General features: G+C 38.9%; 1 protein-coding gene across 2 annotated transcripts in view; it reads right to left on the reverse strand.

The window, feature by feature from the left end:
• Positions 1 to 312: 312 nt before the first annotated feature.
• SLC35D2 (solute carrier family 35 member D2) overlaps positions 313 to 18,051 on the reverse strand; it is a 59,052-nt gene continuing 41,313 nt past the window's right edge. The window contains exons 9-12 of one of the 2 annotated variants that reach the window (XM_068974143.1): positions 16,469 to 16,536; positions 2,770 to 2,848; positions 1,598 to 1,680; positions 313 to 877 (exon numbers count right to left, since the gene is read on the reverse strand). In XM_068974143.1, the coding sequence (XP_068830244.1) occupies positions 775 to 877; positions 1,598 to 1,680; positions 2,770 to 2,848; positions 16,469 to 16,536 (333 nt within the window). In that variant the 3' untranslated portion in view covers positions 313 to 774. The remainder of the gene's footprint in view (positions 878 to 1,597; positions 1,681 to 2,769; positions 2,849 to 16,468; positions 16,537 to 18,051) is intronic. The other variant, XM_068974144.1, reaches the window with a different exon arrangement.

Consider the following 18,051-nt stretch of genomic DNA (forward strand, 5'->3'; position numbering starts at 1 on the left):
AAAAAATATACCTTGGTTAAAGATGATGTGATCTGAGTTTCAGAGTCCCCTAAACAAACCTAGAAGAAGAGGAGAGAAATACAACCTACTTAAATGTTGACAGAGCACACTGCGTATTGTTTTTTCCATTGAGTTATTTTGTAATTTTCCCCAACATGAGTCATTTATTACCCTCCAAGGCAGACTGAATAAAATGACTTACTGTTTGCTGCCTGCCTACAATAACATAACAGTATGAGGCATGCATATAAATTACTTTTTATTTTACTTTGATGATTGTGAAGATACCAACATATAAGATCAAATCAAAGCTAACAACTTTACTGGCAGTTAAGTGGTTGATTTTACTACAATGAAGACATGTCTGCTTAAACCAAAAAAAATGTTCTCATTGGCACTTTGCTTTGCCTGGGCCCTTTGAAATTAAGGCCAAGGTGCTGATAAGCACCCTCAACAGCATCGGCCTTTGACCGCCTCTGAAGCACTTTGGATACCTGGAAGAGTACACAGGTGTGTGGGCCCAGCAAGTGCCTTGGAAACGATCCCTTTCACCAGTTGTGTGAAAAGAGTCACTTTCAGCTGGTAAGGCTTGCCCGGGTACGTTTCTCAGGGTTGATGATGGCTCCTCGTGCAGCACGTGAGGTAGATTTACTTTGCATTTTGCAGACATTCCTGTTGTGCCTCAACCAGAGGGGCGCGTGCCGCAGCCAAAACAGCTGGGAATATTCCCCCTCCCCACAGTCTGGAAGCCAGTCTGCAATTCTGCCCCAGGTTCTAGACCTTCAAATCTTGAGAGATGTTTTCTTCATCCACAGGTTGTTTAGGCTTTAATTGGCTGCCTAGAGTTAAAAAGGAATATCTCAAGCCTCCTGCCATGCTGAAAGAAGAAAAAAAAAAAACAGTAAAAATAAATTCCATAGGTGGTACCATCAGCAGTTATACTCTTGATAAATATAATCAGTCTAATTTTTTTGATACTTTGGCTATTTATTTCTTTTTTCAAATTTTGTTGAAGTATAATTGATTTACAATGCAGTTGGCCTAATGTGAAGGAAATAATGGAACCCCCTGTTTTACTTCCTCAAATATGTGGATTAATTAATGAGAATTAGCCCTCTTATTTACAAATCTTTGGCAGTAGAAAAAGAGCAGGTCAGATCTAATACATAAACTTGGAGAGAAACAAGCACCTGGTTATTATTGGAATAAACGATATACTATTATCCTAAAATGGTGTCCTACCTCCGAGACCCCAAAATGCCTTTCGAAAGTATCTCCCAACATCTTTAACACAAGTGCTTTGATGGAGCACAGATTTAGTGAGGCCCATTCACAAAAGGAAGGCCACAACGTAGGGTATTTTCTGTGAGGAGGGCACGTGAATTAAATTCAGATCTCGACTCTGAATTTTCATTACACACATCACCATGAGCCACATGAGCAAGTATGTCATAAAGAGATGAACTGAATATTTCAAGTAAAATTTATCCTAGGAATTGTAACATCAAAATACCTCCTGCTCTTTCACTTATAACATATTAATCAGGCTTTTAAAATTCATGTTACTAAAATGAATTCATTTAAAAATCCCACTTACCAAATATTTAACCCTACAAAGTTTAACACAGAGAAAATGTAGTCTCCACCTACTAACATTCCAATGTAGGCCACGGATACATTCTGCAAAAAGAGAGGATTAGTGATCTTAGAAGTAAAAGATTTGGGGGGAAAATACATATATATGGTGAAATCTGAAACAAAATATTTTAGTTACTTTTCAAAGAGATTTGCATATAATAGGGACTCATGGAATATTGAATATGTGAATAAAAACTATAACATATGGCTTTATAAAGAAAATGAAGTAAACTATAGCACTATAATCACAGAACTGCCATAATCCATACCTTCTTCCACATACTATACCAGAAAAAAGATGTAAGAGTTGGGTTGTAATCAGCTTTTCAGATCTCATCTCTTTATCATCACTGGGTAGGGAATTTTACTCATATTAGTCCTAAATGTAAACTGATCAAGACAGCTGACAAATTCTAAGCAGTACTCTGTCCAGTATATTCTCATTGGTCTTTGGGTAGCCAAAAGATAAGTCTACTGATGAAGCACTCACTTGTCATAGAAGCTCATGTGAACAGAAACACAAAGCAGCTGCAGAACAGAATTCAGAATACCTCAGCCTCCAATTCATTAGTGTGTGTACTCAAATGCTGTACACACACACAGCATATACACCAGTCCCAGAGTTAATCACCCGTAACTGTGTGCAGATCTAGACTGAAAACAGTTCTTTATAAGGATTCCCTTAGTCAGCAATATTCTCCCAGAAAATAAAAATGTAGATCACACTGTATATTGTCACAGAAATTTGTGTTTTCCCATACCATCCCTTCCTTCCATTCCCAATTTAAAAGTTATAGAGGATGAGGTGGTTGGATAGCATCATTAACTCAATGGACATGAATCTGAGCAAACTCCAGGAGATAGTGAAGGACAGGGAAGCCTGATGTGCTGTAGTCCATGGTGTTGCAGAGAGTCAGACACAACTGAGCAACAGAACAACAACCTTTAAATTAGCAGGTCTTCCCTCTGTCTTGTGGATTAAAAGATTAGAAAATGTAAGAAGGGATTACCCAGGCATAGCTGAAAATATCACAAGCCTCCATTCTTACTATACCACGGATAATAACAACAATAAAATCAAACAGTCAATTCCCCAATTCGGTTGTTTATTTCAAGGCTTCAGCCACTTACCTTGATGGCTCCAACCACCGCCGTCGTCAGCGCTGAATTGTAATAGCTGCACAAAACTGTGGAGTACATCAACAGAAACCTGGGACAAGGAAGCAAACACCTGAGTGAAGAGTCAGCAAGCATTTAAACACAGCTGTTTAAACAAATAAAAAAGAAAAACAAACTATGAAGATTTTAAAACCTACATTTCAAAACATCTCCTTATTCAACTTTTTACAGGAAAGTGGTCTAGTTGCCAAACTTTCTACCTTAGGTGTCCTTTTCATTTTATCTGTGCATTTCCCATCAGTGTTTCCACAAAAAAGGGCATAAAGACAATAAGATTTTTTAAATCATCTGAACTCTTTCACTTAACAGCTATGTTAACAACAATGGTTTTCAATCCTCCCTGTGGATCAGAATCGCTTGATGCACTTTTAACACTGTGATGCCTGACAGACAGTCTCCTTCATCTGGTTTCAGGTGGGGCCCCAGACATGTGCTATATCAAAGATCTGTGGATGATTCTAACGTGCAGCTAGTTTTGAGAAACACTGGTGTTAGCAGGGAAAGCTGCTGAACGATTGCTAGCTTTGGATTAAGAAGATTTAAATATTGGGTTCCACATGCCTATAATACTCCTGTACCCTACTACCAAAGTTAATTCAACAGGTATTCAGCATTAACCAGTATGTCTGACACTGGTCAACAAAATAACTACAGAATCATGACCAGGCATCAGAGAAGAAAATATATATATACACATACACAGAAAAGAATGAAGAATCCAATCAAAAGTAAAGAAATAAACTTATTTCATTCAAGTAGTAAAGAAAATTAGGTGTAACCTAAGTGGGGTGCAAAATTTCATCCAGTGGAATCAGAGGATTAAATGTTGAAAGAGGTTATCATCAAAACTGGTTAAGAATGAAACTGGAAAGATACAGAAAACATAAGATGTGTTGGATTTTAAACCTAAATCCTAGCTTGGGAACTGTACTCTAAGAAAGGGCTTAGGCCCCAGGCATTAGGGAGACTCCCCCTGGGGCAATGTACCTATCAGTTTCAGGTCCAGGTCCAAATTTCTGATTGTAAACAATAGAATCTAGATCACTAATATGCAACACAATAACCATTTTTGGCCTGAATATGTTCATTACCAGGGATGATAGAGAAAAAATATTAGAGATAATATACATCAAGTTTTTATACTAAGTTAAGGAACAAACTCAATTACAAATAAATTTCGTAATCTTCAGAATAATGTATGTCTTTGTTATTAAGGTAATTACAATTTGACAAGTGAGAGAATCCAACATCTTGACTTTTGTTGTTTGTATCTGAAATCTGATATCTATATTAAATTTGCAATTTTCACTTGAAAAGAATACGAAAATCTAAGTCTGTACACAGTATTCTGATGTTTAAAAGGTGATTTACCACATTGCCAAGTTTGGTTTACTAGATTTCAAAGAGTTTCTAGGTTTATAAAACAACCTGGCCCATCAGCTTCTCTAGGTGCTCATAACACCTTGGAATTGCTAGAAAAAAATCAGGTAAATTACATTTGTAAATCACATTTAAGATGTTTATTTTTTTTAATTCACTAAGTTATGAGACGGATTTACAGTAAGTTGTTTAGGAGATTTCAATCACTTAAACTTCACTTAAACCATTAACCAAATAATGAAAGTATTCTTATATTAATACAAAAGTTATGAATTTTTATAAATAAAGCAAGAGTATTTATAAATTGTCTTAAGAAAATCCAAGTTTTTTTTAGTTTTAATAAATTCAACATTAATTTATAGTCCCAGGTAGCTATAAATAATCCAAAGCATGCATAATAAAAAGATTTCAAAATCAACCCGATGCTGTTTGTTGCCTGCTTTTCTGGGCCTGGGTAGTAAGAGCACATAAGCCACAGCATCTGCCCTGGAGGAGCTAAGAGTCTAATAAAATAACAGAAATCACAACTCCTGGGAGGGGCCCAACCCAGTTTCCAGGACACAGTAAAGCTTCCCGTAGGCTTCCTAAACTGGAGCGGAGCGTTATACCCGAGACAATCATGGATGTTCTTTATGTTCCAGTTTTGCTTAAAATTTCCTAATCCAGGGTTCCAAATGTGCAATGTTTTCTTCATTCCAAATTTTAGTGAAACCTCCTTGGCCAATATCCATCTACCATGAATGTGGGCCACTAGGACACTCACCCACCAGCTGGGCTGAGTGAGGGGAGGAGTCCCTGTCTCCAGGCTCCTGGGGGAATCCGAATTAGCAGCAGTTCTCCTAAGTGCCAGATGGCGTCTGATACAGGAACAGCCACTCTCTGCAGACAGACAGGCTGCATTTCTTTTGTTGTTGTTGTTCAGTCGCCAAGTTCTGCCTGATTCCTTGTGACCCCGTGGAGGGCAGCACGCCAGGCTTCCCTGTCTATCACTATCTCCTGAAGTTTACTCAAACTCATGTCCATTGAGTCGGTGATGCCATCTAACCATCTCATCCTCTGCCGCCCCCTTCTCCTCCTGCCCTGAATCTTTCCTAGTATCAGGGTCTTTTTCTAGCTTCATATCTGGTGGCCAAAGTAATGGAGCTTCAGCTTTAGCATCAGTCCTTCCAGTGAATATTCAGGGTTTATTTCCTTTAGGATTGACTGGTTTGATCTCCTTGCAGTTCAAGGGACTTTCAAGAGTCTTCTCCAGCACCACAGTTCAAAAGCATCAGTTCTTCGGTGCTCAGCCTTCTTTATGGTCCAACTCTCACATCCATATAGGACTATTGGAAAAACCATAGCTTTGACTAGACAGATCTTTGTCACCAAAGTGATGTCTCTGCTTTCTAATACACTGTCTAGGTTTGTCGTTACTTTTCTTCCACAGAGCAAGCATCTTTTAATTTCATGGCTGCAATCACCATCTGCAGTGATTTTGGAGCCCAAGGAAACAGTCTGTCTCTGTTTCCATTGTTTCCCCATCTAATTCCCATGAAGTGATGGGACTAGATGCCATGATCTTAGTTTCCTGAATGTTGAGTTTTAAGCCAGCTTTTCACTCTCCTCTTTCACCTTCATCAAGAGGCTTTTTAGTTCCTCTTCGCTTTCTGCCATCAGAGCAGTATCATCTGCATATCTGAGGTTGTTGATCTTTCTCCCAGCAATCTTGATTCCCACTTCTGATTCATGCAGCCCAGCATTTCACATGATGTACTCTGCATAGAAGTTAAATGAGCAGGGTGACAATATTCAGCCTTGATGTACCCCTTTCCCAATTTGGAACCAGTCTGTTGTTCCATGTCCAATTATAACTGTTCCTTCTTGACCTGCATACAGGTTTCTCAGGAGACAGATAAGGTGGTCTGGTATTCCCATCTCTTTAAGAGTGTTCCACAGTTTGTTGTGATCAACACAGTGAAAGGCTTTAGGATAGTCAATGAAGCAAAATTTTTTCTAGAATTCTCTTGCTTTTTCTATGATCCAACAGATGTTGGCAGACAGAGTAAGTATTTTATAAAATGACTAGGCCCAAAGGATATTAAAATTTTCTAAGAAATATAATAGTTTTCTATATGCAAAGGACCTATACAGTCCTTTGGCTAAGACCAAGATTCTGAACTAAAAGACCCTCCATTAACTCAGTGCAAAGGAAACCACTTTTAACACCAAAAATGTCAGTCTTCACATGATAGTTTTGATTCTAGCATCTATGAATTAATAAAATGAAAAGACATTTAAAAGCACTGCTTAAGTCTCAGTAGCTTTCTGCCACGCCATACTTTTAAAATCATACTTATCATCTGTGTACATCTGAAAAATGATGGCACAGATACAAGATACATTTATTCAGACAACAGATACCAGCTGGTGTTTATAGGGCCCCAAGGGATGGAGGTGCTCATGTGGAAACCCCTGGACCAGAACCCCTGCTCAAAGGTTTCTTCCTGTTTCTGAAAAATAACACAAAAAATAACTGATTAACCCAAAGTTGGATGGCACACTCCTGGCAGTCACAAGCAGAACCGAAATGGCCTTGTTTCCATCTTGTTGTTGACTACTATTCCACGTACAAGCATATATAGAAATCCAACACAAATGTTCGAGCAATAAAAGGCCACTTCCACACTCCTTTCACCAATCACAATGATATCCAAGCATAACACTCTCTTATTCCAGATCTCAAAGAACATCAAGTACTCTCATCTTGCCCAACTCTAGTAAGAACTCACTCTTACCCCAGACCTCAGTGATGTGCCAAGGAAGCCAAAGTCATGGGATAAATATGGCCCATTTTCCTGGAGCATTGAGTTCACACTAGGATGTGCTTTGTTGGGCAACGATGGGGATATCCAAACTCTTTGAAGGTTCTGTCACTCCAGTGCCCAAGCAATCAGCAGAATCGTTTTGTCTTGGACCCTACATCTTGGCAGTATCGGTGAAGTTTCCAAGAATAGAACATTTTTTACACTGTCAGCAGGGAAAACAGATACTCTTGTATTTCTATTAAGGAACATATTACTGCTTCAGTGAGATTAAAGAGGCTGCTGTGTGCATGCTCAGGTGCTTCAGTCGTTGCCGACTCTTTGCAAGCCTATGGACTGTAGCCTGCCAGGCTCCTCTGTCCATGAGATTCTCCAGGCAAGAATACTGGAGTGGGTTGCCATGCCCGCTTTCAGGGGATCTTCCCAACCCAGGGATCAAACCTGCGTCTCCTGAGTTGCAGGGGGACACAGGGACATTTAGGCCTTTACTGACTCAGCCAGCAGGGAAGCCCATCAAAGACGCTGCTACGGGGGCAGAAACAGAGTGAAATAATTGCCTCCAGGGCCTGGGGGCTGGTGCCAGCTGCTGGTGGGAACGAACCGGAACCTGTCACTTCTGGGCAAGATTAAAAAGACCAGCAGAGCTAGCTTTTTAAAATCTAGTTTGTCTACTTAAATTTCAGTCTTATTTTACTTTCGCCTGTATTAAATTATCATGGCTCCCACAATCCGGTTTACCTGCCTGATGCAATTTCACTTCATCATAAGTTTTATTTACAAATTCTTGATTACAAATAGCATTCCTTAGTTTAATCCTTAACCATAGCTCAAAAGAAAAATCTGCCCTTTTCACCACTCGGTTGGCTTCTTAATGTACATTTTCAAGGTTTTTAAATTACATTTTCAACTCTGGATAGAGGTTGGGTGGTCAGAAAAAGCAAGTTGGAAACGCAAACTTGAAAGCAGTGAAAATAAGAAAGAAACTGACAGAGAGTTCTCTGGGGTCAAGGGTTGGAACATGCACACATTAATCCTGTGGCTCCTTGAGCTTGAACCAAAGCAAAGGGACAGTACCCAGTCCCAGCTGCTCTGAAAACCAAGGATGTGCTCAGAAGCTTACAACGGTTTATATTACTGCCAAGAAGAAAATGATCTGATCACAGTGTCTTCCGAGTGAGAAACTGTAAGAAAGCAGCATTCTGAAAAATGCACCATGAAAAAATAGAAGATTTCTTCTAAATCAGTTTCAGACTTAAAACTGACTGAAGATGAAGTACACATAATAGAAGAGATAATAAAAAGGCAGAGGAACCAGAGATCAAATTGCCAAGATCCACTGGATCATCGAAAAACCAAGAGAGTTCCAGAAAAACATCTATTTCTGCTTTATTGACTATGCCAAAGCAATTGACTGTGTGGATCACAACAAACTGTGGAAAATTCTGAAAGAGATGGGAATACCAGAACACCTGACCTGCCTCTTGAGAAACCTATATGCAGGTCAGGAAGCAACAGTTAGAACTGGACATGGAACAACAGACTGGGTCCAAATAGGTAAAGGAGTATGTCAAGGCTGTATATTGTCACCCTGCTTATTTAATTTATATGCAGAGTACGTCATGAGAAATGCTGGGCTGGAAGAAGCACATGCTGGAATCAAGATTGCCGGGAGAAATATCAGTAACCTCAGATATGCAGATGACAACACCCTTATGGCAGAAAGTGAGGAGGAACTAAAAAGCCTCTTGATGAAAGTGAAAAAGGAGAATGAAAAAGTTGACTTAAAGCTCAACATTCAGAAAACTAAGATCATGGAATCCAGTCCCATCACTTCATGGCAAATAGATGGGGAAACAATGGAAACAGTGTCAGACTTTACATTTTTGGGCTCCAATATCACTGCAGATGGTGACCACAGCCATGAAATTCAAAGACACTTACTCCTTGGAAGGAAAGTTATGACCAACCTAGACAGCATATTCAAAAGCAGAGACATTACTTTGCCAACAAAGGTCCGTCTACTCAAGGCTATGGTTTTTCCAGTGGTCATGTATGGATGTGAGAGTTGGACTATAAAGAAAGCTGAGCACTGAAGAACTGATGCTTTTGAACTGTAATGTTGGAGAAGACTCTTGAGAGTCCCTTGGACTGCAAGGAGATCCAACCAGTCCATCCTAAAAGAAATCAGTCCTGGGTGTTCATTGGAAGGACAGATGCTGAAGCTGAAACTCCAATACTTTGGCCACCTGATGAAAAGAGCTGACTCATTAGAAAAGACCCTGATGCTGGGAAAGATTGAGGACAGGAGGAGAAGGGGACGACAGAGGATAAGATGGTTGGATGGCATCACCGACTCGACGGACGTGGGTTTGGGTGGACTCCGGGAGTTGATGATGGACAGGGAGGCCTGGTGTGCTGTGATTCACGGGGTTGCAAAGAGTTGGACACGACTGAGCGACTGGACTGAACTGAACCATAAGTGATTTGATTTAGGTCATACCTGAATTGCCTAGTGGTTTGATTAGATCTGATAGAGTACCTGAAGAAGTATGGATCAAGGTTCATAATACTGTACAGGAGGCGGTGACCAAAACCATCCCCAAGAAAAAGAAATGCAATAAAGCAAAATGGTTGTCTGAAGAGATCTTACAAATACTGGGCAAAAGAAAAGTGAAAGAGAAAGGAGAAACGGAGAGATATACCCAACTGAATACAGAATTCCAAAAAATAGCAAGCAGAGATAAGAAAGCCTTCATAAGTGAACAATGCAAAGAAACAGAGGAAAAAATAGAATGGAAAAGACTAGAGATCTTCTCAAGAAAATAGGGGATAGATGCAAAGATGGGCAAAATACAGGACAGAACTGGTATGGACCTAACAGAAGCAGAAGAGATTAAGAAGAGGTGGCAAGAATAAACAGAAGAACTATACAAAAAGGTCCTAATGACCTGGATAACCATGATGGTGTGGTCACTCACCTAGAGCCAACATCCTGCAGTGTGAAGTCAAGTGGGCCTTAGGAAGCATTACTACGAACAAAGCCAATGAAGGTGATGGAATTCCAGCTGAGTTATTTACAATTCTAAGAGATGATGCTGTTAAAATGCTGCACCCAATATGCCAGTAAATTTGGAAAACTCGGTAGTAGTCATATGGCTGGGAAACATCAGTTTTCACTCGAATCCCAAAGAAAGGTACTGCCAAAGAATGTTCAAACTACCACACAATTGCACTAATCTCACATGCTAGCAAGGTAATGCTAAAAATCCTTCAAGGTAGGCTTCAACAGAATGTGAACCAAGAAATTCCAAATGCTCAAGCTGGATTTAGAAAAGGCAGAGGAATCAGAGATCAAATTGCCAACATCTGTTGGATCATAGAAAAAGGAAGAGAATTCCAGAAAAACATCTACTTCTGCTTTGTTTTCTATGTTAAAGCCTTTGATTGTGTGGATTACAACAAACCATGGAAAATTCTTAAAGAGATGGGAATACCAGATCACCTTACCTGCCTCCTGAGAAACCTGTATGCAGATCAAGAAGCAACAGTTAGAACCAGACATGGAACAACAGACTGGTTCCAAATTGGGAAAGGAGTACATCAAAGCTGTATATTGTAACCCTGTTTATTTAACTTATATGAAATGCCAGGATGGATGAGGCACAAGCTAGAATCATAATTGCTGGGAGAAATATCAATAACCTCAGATATGCAGATGACACCACCCTTATGGCAGAAAGCAAAGAGGAACTAAAGAGCCTGCAGATGAAAGTGAAAGAGAAGGATGGAAAAGCTGGCTTAAAACTCAGTATTCAAAAAAACTAAGATCATGGCATCTGGTCCCATCACTTCATGGCAAATAGATGGGGAAACAATGGAAACAGTGACAGACTTTATTTTCTTGGGTTACAAAATCACTGTAGGTGACTGCAGCCATGAAATTAAAAGATGCTTGCTCACTGGAAGAAAAACTATGACAAACTTAGACAGCATATTAAAAGGCAGAGACATTACTTTGCCAACAAAGATCCATCTAGTCAAAGCCATGGTTTTTCAAGTAGTCACGTATGGATATGAGAGTTGGACCATAAAGAAGGCTGATCACCAAAGAATTGATGCTTTTGAACTGTGATGTTGGAGAAGACTCTTGAGAGTCCCTTGGACTGCAAGGAGATCCAGCCAGTCCATCCTAAAGGAAATTGTATATTCATTGGAAGGACTGATACTAAAGCTGAAGCTCCAAATCTTTGGTCACCTGATGTGAAGAGTTAACTCATTAGAAAAGTTGGGATGCTGGGAAATCTTGAAGGCAGGAGGAGAAGGGGAATGACAGAGGCCAAGATGGTTCCATGGTATCACTGACTCAACAGATATGGGTTTGAGCAAGGTCCACAAGTTGGTGATGGACAGGGAAACCTGGCATGCTGCAGTCCATGGGGGTCACAAAGAGTTGGACACGACTGAGTGACTGAACAACAACAACAAAATGCAGAGTACATAATGCTGGATGAATCACAAGCTGGAATCAGGATGCCAGGAGAAATATCAATAACCTTAGATATGCAGATGATACCACTCTAATGGCAGAAAGCGAAGAGGAACTAAAGAGCCTCTTGATAAACGTGAAAGAGGAGAGTGAAAAAGCTGGCTTAAAACTCCACATTCAAAAAATGAAGATCATGGCCTCCGTTCCCATCACTTCATGGAAAATAGATGGGGAAAAAACGGAAACATGACAGGTTTTTTTTCTGGGGCTTCAAAATCACCACAGACTGTGACTGCAGCCCCAGGATTAAAAGACGCTTGCTCCTTGGAAGAAAAGCTATGATAAACCCAGACAGCATATTAAAAACAGAGACATTACTTTGCTGACAAAGGTCCATATAGTCAAAACATAGTTGTTTTCAGTAGTCATATACAGATGTGAGAGTTGGACCATAAAGAAAGCTGAGCATCAAAAAACTGATGCTTTCCAACTGTGGTGCTGGAGAAGACTCTTGAGAGTTCCCTGGACTACAAGGAGATCAAACCAATCAAATCCTAAAGGAAGTCAGTCTTGAATATTCATTGGAAGGACTAATGCTGAAGCTGAAGCTCTAGCACTTTGGCCAACTGATGTGAAGAGCTGACTCACTGGAAAAGAACTTGGTGCTGGGAAAGACTGAGGGCAGGAGAAGAAGGAGCCAACAGAGGATGAGATGGTTGGATGGCAGCACCAACTCAATGGACATGAGTTTGAACAATCCACAATTCACAGAACTTTACAAATCAGCTATGTAGCCTCATTGTTCCTGTTTTAAAGATAAGGAAATTGAGGCTCAAAGAGAGTAAATAACTAGTCCACAGACTCAGAACTAAAAAGCGGCAAAGGCAGGATTCAAATCCAGGCCATCTGATTTCAGAGGAGAGGCACCAAACTGTTAGATTGATGCCATGAATTAATGTCCTCAAAAGACCCCCTTTAAAACTGTTGCTTAGTCACCAAATGGTGTCTGACTCTTTTGCGACTCCATGGACTGTAGCCTGCCAGGCTCCTCTGTCCATTGGATTTCCCAGGCAAGAATACTGCAGTGGGTCACCATTTCCTTCTCCAAAAAAACTGGGACTTACTAATTTTCATCTTTAAAGTTGTAGAATCTGAAATATTGTTTTTATCACTTACTGATTTATTTTTAATTACTATGCCTTTATTAGATTTTACTTGCAAAATGACTACTCATAAAATAACAATTAAGAACATTTATCAAGAGCGTCTTTATTTTCTAGGAAGCACACTATTAACTGGAAAAAAAATGTGTAGAGCTGTAGACAGATGGGGTCAAGATTCTGACAAAGAAGCCCCAGAAGCTGCCAACTCACATCTAGGCACTGCTTACCCCACCACTCACTGCAGACAGCTGACATCAAAGGGTTTGTTTCTTGATTTTCGAATGTAATGGCTACAAGGGCAAGTGAAAAAAAAAAAAAAGGCAGTATCTCATCGTTTCTAATGATATAAGATAAAACTAAAACTTGACTGTGCTGTTTACATATAGGTGAACATAGGCTTAGGCAAGGAAAGGTACTAGTCTGAGTCTGTGTGATATGAATTGAATTTTTTATTATCGGAATGGGGGGAAGGTAATTGACAAAGAGTAACTCACAAACACAGGTTAGTAGATTTTTTTCGAAATTCTTTGTTCTCAGTCAGCAGCTTGGATATAAATATCTTACTATGGTTAGGCATTCAACAATGGCAGCCTAAGTTCTGGGAGCACTTAGTACTCAGCATTGCCAAACAACCAATGCCTGGAAAGAACACATTATTTGAGAGATTGCTGGTTTGAAAGAGGCACAAGAGGTTGCCCAAAATCCCTTCTTTGAAAACAGGAGAAACTGGGTACAGGACCAGAGTTCGTCAGGGCAGAGGCCATTGCAAAACAACACTCTCTGGGCCTGAGCCCTGGGCCAAACCTCAAATGAGAAGAGACACTAGCCCACTGAGCCCAGACCCTCAAAAAGGCCAGAGTGGCCCAAGTCAGGAGCACACCTGGCTACCAACGAGACTAAAAACAATTTGTCCATTCACGAAAGTTTCTCAAATTCCTAATTTTGGCCCATAAAATTATGATTAATAAGATTAATCCTAACAATTAAGATTGAATCATATGCTTACAAATCACAGATCACCAAATACACAAGAAAACAAACCATAATGACATTCACAAACACATATTGAGTGAACAACCTATATATTTAGATTCTCAAGAACTGCAGGTATTAGAATCACCAGATACAGTGTAGCTATGTGTGTAATATTTAAAGAAATAAAAGATACAGTCACAAAGATAACCAACAAAAGAACATCATGAATGAACAGATTAAGTTTAAAAAAAACTGTGGAACTTTTACAAATAAAATTCTTAAAATCAAAAACTCCAGTGGGGAGGAGCGAGAAAGGAATAAGGGATTAAGATGTACAAGCTGCTATATATAAAATAATCTATAGGGATATATAGTGCAACACAGGGAATATATCCAATACTTCATAATAACTATAAATGGAGAACTATAACCTCTAAAAACTGTGAATCACTATGCTGTATGCCTGAAACATATATAATTGCTGTTGTTTAGTCACTAAGTCATGTCTGACTCTGCGACCTCATGGACTACATAGCCCACCACGCTCCTCTGTCCATGGGATTCTCTTGGCAAGAATACTGGAGTGGGTTGTCATTATATATTATTGTACATCAACTATACCTCAATAAACTATAAATTTTTTAAAAACTCCAAGAAATAGGTTAAACATTAAATCAGACACAGCTAAAGAAAGAATTACTGAGCTGGAGAATATACATAAACACTTTTACTGTACGAGACTACATTGCTGCAAGTAAGATCAGGTTTTCATGTCAATGTATGGCAAAACCAATACAGTATTGTAAGGTAAAATAAAGTAAAAATTAAAATTAAAAAAAATATATTGAAGACTGTTGATCAAAGACATCATGAGTTGTCTCAGTCCATCTACACAACAATGAAAATTGTAGTACTAGTAATCAAAAAAATAATAAGGGGAAATTCATCTTTCTTCATAGGAAAAATCTTTTGACAAGTAATTCCAAGACAGTCATTCAAAGACCCTTTCTCATGGGGTAAGACACAGGTGCTCGTGTGTACATGGAGCCCAGCCCAGGAAGGATATTTCAAAGACTTCAAGCAGTGGAGAGGAGGTCTCTTCAAAACTTCTAAAGAGGAAAACTTCAGTGAGTGCCACAAGGCAGGGAAGAACAGAGGGTAGCTTATGTTCCCCTGTGCATCCTTTTGCAGCTTTTGAATTATTTACCTGTTGTATATATTATCTTATTAATATTAACATATTAATTAATCTATATTAATACATTAATCTATCATTTGATAATTAATATTTATAATTAATATCTTATTAATATTGTATGTATTAACTTATATGCAGAGTACATCATGAGAAACTCTGGGCTGGAAGAAGCACAAGCTGGAATCAAGATTGCCAGGAGAAATATCAATAACCACAGATATGCAGATGACACCACCCTTATGGCAGAAAGTGAAGAGGAACTAAAAAGCCTCTTGATGAAAGTGAAAGTGGAGAGTGAAAAAGTTGGCTTAAAGCTCAACATTCAGAAAAATAAGATCATGGCATCTGGTCCCATCACTTCATGGGAAATAGATGGGGAAACAGTGGAAACAGTGTCAGACTATTTTGGGGGGCTCCAAAATCACTGCAGATGGTGACTGCAGCCATGAAATTAAAAGACGCTTACTCCTTGGAAGAAAAGTTATGACCAACCTAGATAGCATATTGAAAAGCAGAGACATTACTTTGCCAACTAAGGTCCATCTAGTCAAGGCTATGGTTTTTCCAGTGGTCATGTATGGATGTGAGAGTTGGACTGTGAAGAAAGCTGAGCGCCGAAGAATTAATGCTTTTGAACTGTTGGAGAAGTGTTGGAGAAGACTCTTGAGAATCGGACTGCAAAGAGATCCAACCAGTCCATTCTGAAGGAGATCAACCCTGGGATTTCTTTGGAGGGAATGATGCTGAAGCTGAAACTCCAGTACTTTGGCCACCTCATGCGAAGAGTTGACTCATTGGAAAAGACTTTGATGCTGGGAGGGATTGGGGGCAGGAGGAGAAGGGGACGACAGAGGATGAGATGGTTGGATGGCATCACTGACTCGGTGGACATGAGTCTGAGTGAACTCCAGGAGTTGGTGATGGACAGGGAGGCCTGGCGTGCTGCAATTAATGGGGTCGCAAAGAGTCAGACACGACTGAGCGACTGAACTGAACTGAACTGTATGTATTATCTATTTAGAAAGGGAATTTTCAAGTTTGGGGAACATATGAAAAGACACAAGCTGCAAGGCCCCTCAACAGAATGATACACCTGAGGAAAATTATAAGAACAAAAGCCTAAATTATTGAACAATGACCTGGGCAAATCTCCTCAGAAAACACCCTGAATATAACAGGTACAGCATAACAGAAAATGGTTATTTCCACATATTTATGTGAGGTGAGAATCTTGGGAAACTTGGGACACTGGGACAAAGACAAAAAAACACATTTGAATGTGATAGGGCAGCTGACTTTATTTCAAACTAACTTGCAGAAATCAATAGGCAACATCATATTTTGGAGGTCATTGGTCCCGATCCACTCCTCTGCTACAGAGCTTTTTGAAATTGCTCAGTCATGTTCAACGCTTTGTGACCTGATGAACCGTAGCCTGCCAGGCTCCTCAATCCATGGGATTTTCCAGGCAAGAGTACTGGGGTGGGTTGCCATTTCCTTCTCCAGGGCTGCTACAGGGCTACGTCTCAGAAAAAGCTGGAGAAGCACAGACTAAGGGATTTTGACAAAGCAGAGAGAACGTATATTTTGATTTGACTTATCAAGAGAAACAAGAGACCAAAGCTTCTTATCTGTGGATTCTTACCCCAAAAAACAGGAAAGAAGAAATTGTATGATAAACAGAACATTCTTCCATTGATTGAACTCAGTAGCCTATTGTTTAAAAAAGCAAAGAAAACTAATGGTTAGAATAATAATATTGGTTTTATCAATCTGCACATTCTAGTACAAATTCCATTTTCACAAACAGAAAAACACAGTTTCAAAACTCCTGGATAATATCAGCTGTGAGACATGGGGCAAATTACTTTTCTTCTCTGAACCTGAGGCTCATTTCACAAAATGGGAATTATTATTTTAAAAACTGCCTCAAAGGTCAATGTGAGGATTTAATGAAACTGTTTAGAACCTGGCAGGTGGCAAGAATAAAATGACAGTTATTATTGCTGTGGCTGTTTTAAAATTTTTACTAATTTCTAGTCATAAAATCAAGGTTGTGTTCACTTTTTAATAATCTTAAAAGAAACTTTATTATAAAATTAACAATATTGGCAAGACTAAGAAAACTTTTAAGTTCACAAACTATTTTCAAGTATTTGCACAAAAGGAAAAGGGTGGAAGGGGAATTCCCTGATGGTCCAGTAGCCAGGACTCAGCACTTTCATTGCTGGGGCCCAAGTTCCAACCCTGGTCAGGGAACTAAGAGCAGCAAAAAAAAAAAAAAAAAAAGAGAGAATTTATAGATCCTTAAAAGTATCATGAACAAATAACCTATTGTTTCCTATTTACAAACCAATCAAGTAACTGGGATAAAGGAGCTGGTAGAGAAGTTTAATGCTCAGCTTTTTCTCTTAGTCCCTAGGTGAGAAAATAAAATTAATCCTTTGGAAAAGATAGATAACAATAAAAAGGAGTATTTTATTCATGATTTTTCCCTTGCCTGAATCCAAAAATGATTTTACAGTGACTCAAGACTATATGTAAGAATGTGCTGAATAACATGATTAAATATGACTTCTATTTAGCAATACTTTGTTAGCCAAGTTTTAGTAACTTTATAGACTTAACACTAAATCCTCCTTAAGTTTATAATTCAAATTTTTAAACCAATTAAAGTGGAGTTCTCTTCTCTGACTAGTACAACTTTGTCACACTTTACTGTCACTGTTTCCTCAGTAATACTTTGCCCACCTTCCTTATGAAAAAAATACACATTAAATGTTGATAACCACCAAACCTGGTTGAGTACATGGGATCTGCATACTATTCTCTTTCCTTCTGAATAGGTTTGAAAGTTTTCATAATAAAACTTTTCTTTTTAACACTTACTTTTGAAATAAAAAATATAGTAAATATAAACCTGTCCTGCTGGCAAGCCCCAAGCCAATTAAAGGGTCAGAAAACATCAGGACATTTTATGCCAAGATTGTCAAAAGATCAAAATAAAACAGAAACTTACAGAAAACACTCTGTGTCTAAAAAGTTAAATAAAATTGGGAATAAGAGAAAGCCATATGCCCCAAACTTCAAACCAAAGATAGGAAACACTTATCTACTCAAAGAACTGGGAGTATTTATGAAAACAGTAAATAAAAACTGTATGTTCTCGATACCACATAAGCCATTGAGTACTACGTGGTAATTTTCATAAAAAATATTTGGATTCAT

This window comes from Capricornis sumatraensis, chromosome 6 (assembly GCF_032405125.1).
Source record: "Capricornis sumatraensis isolate serow.1 chromosome 6, serow.2, whole genome shotgun sequence".
NCBI lineage: Eukaryota > Metazoa > Chordata > Mammalia > Artiodactyla > Bovidae > Capricornis > Capricornis sumatraensis.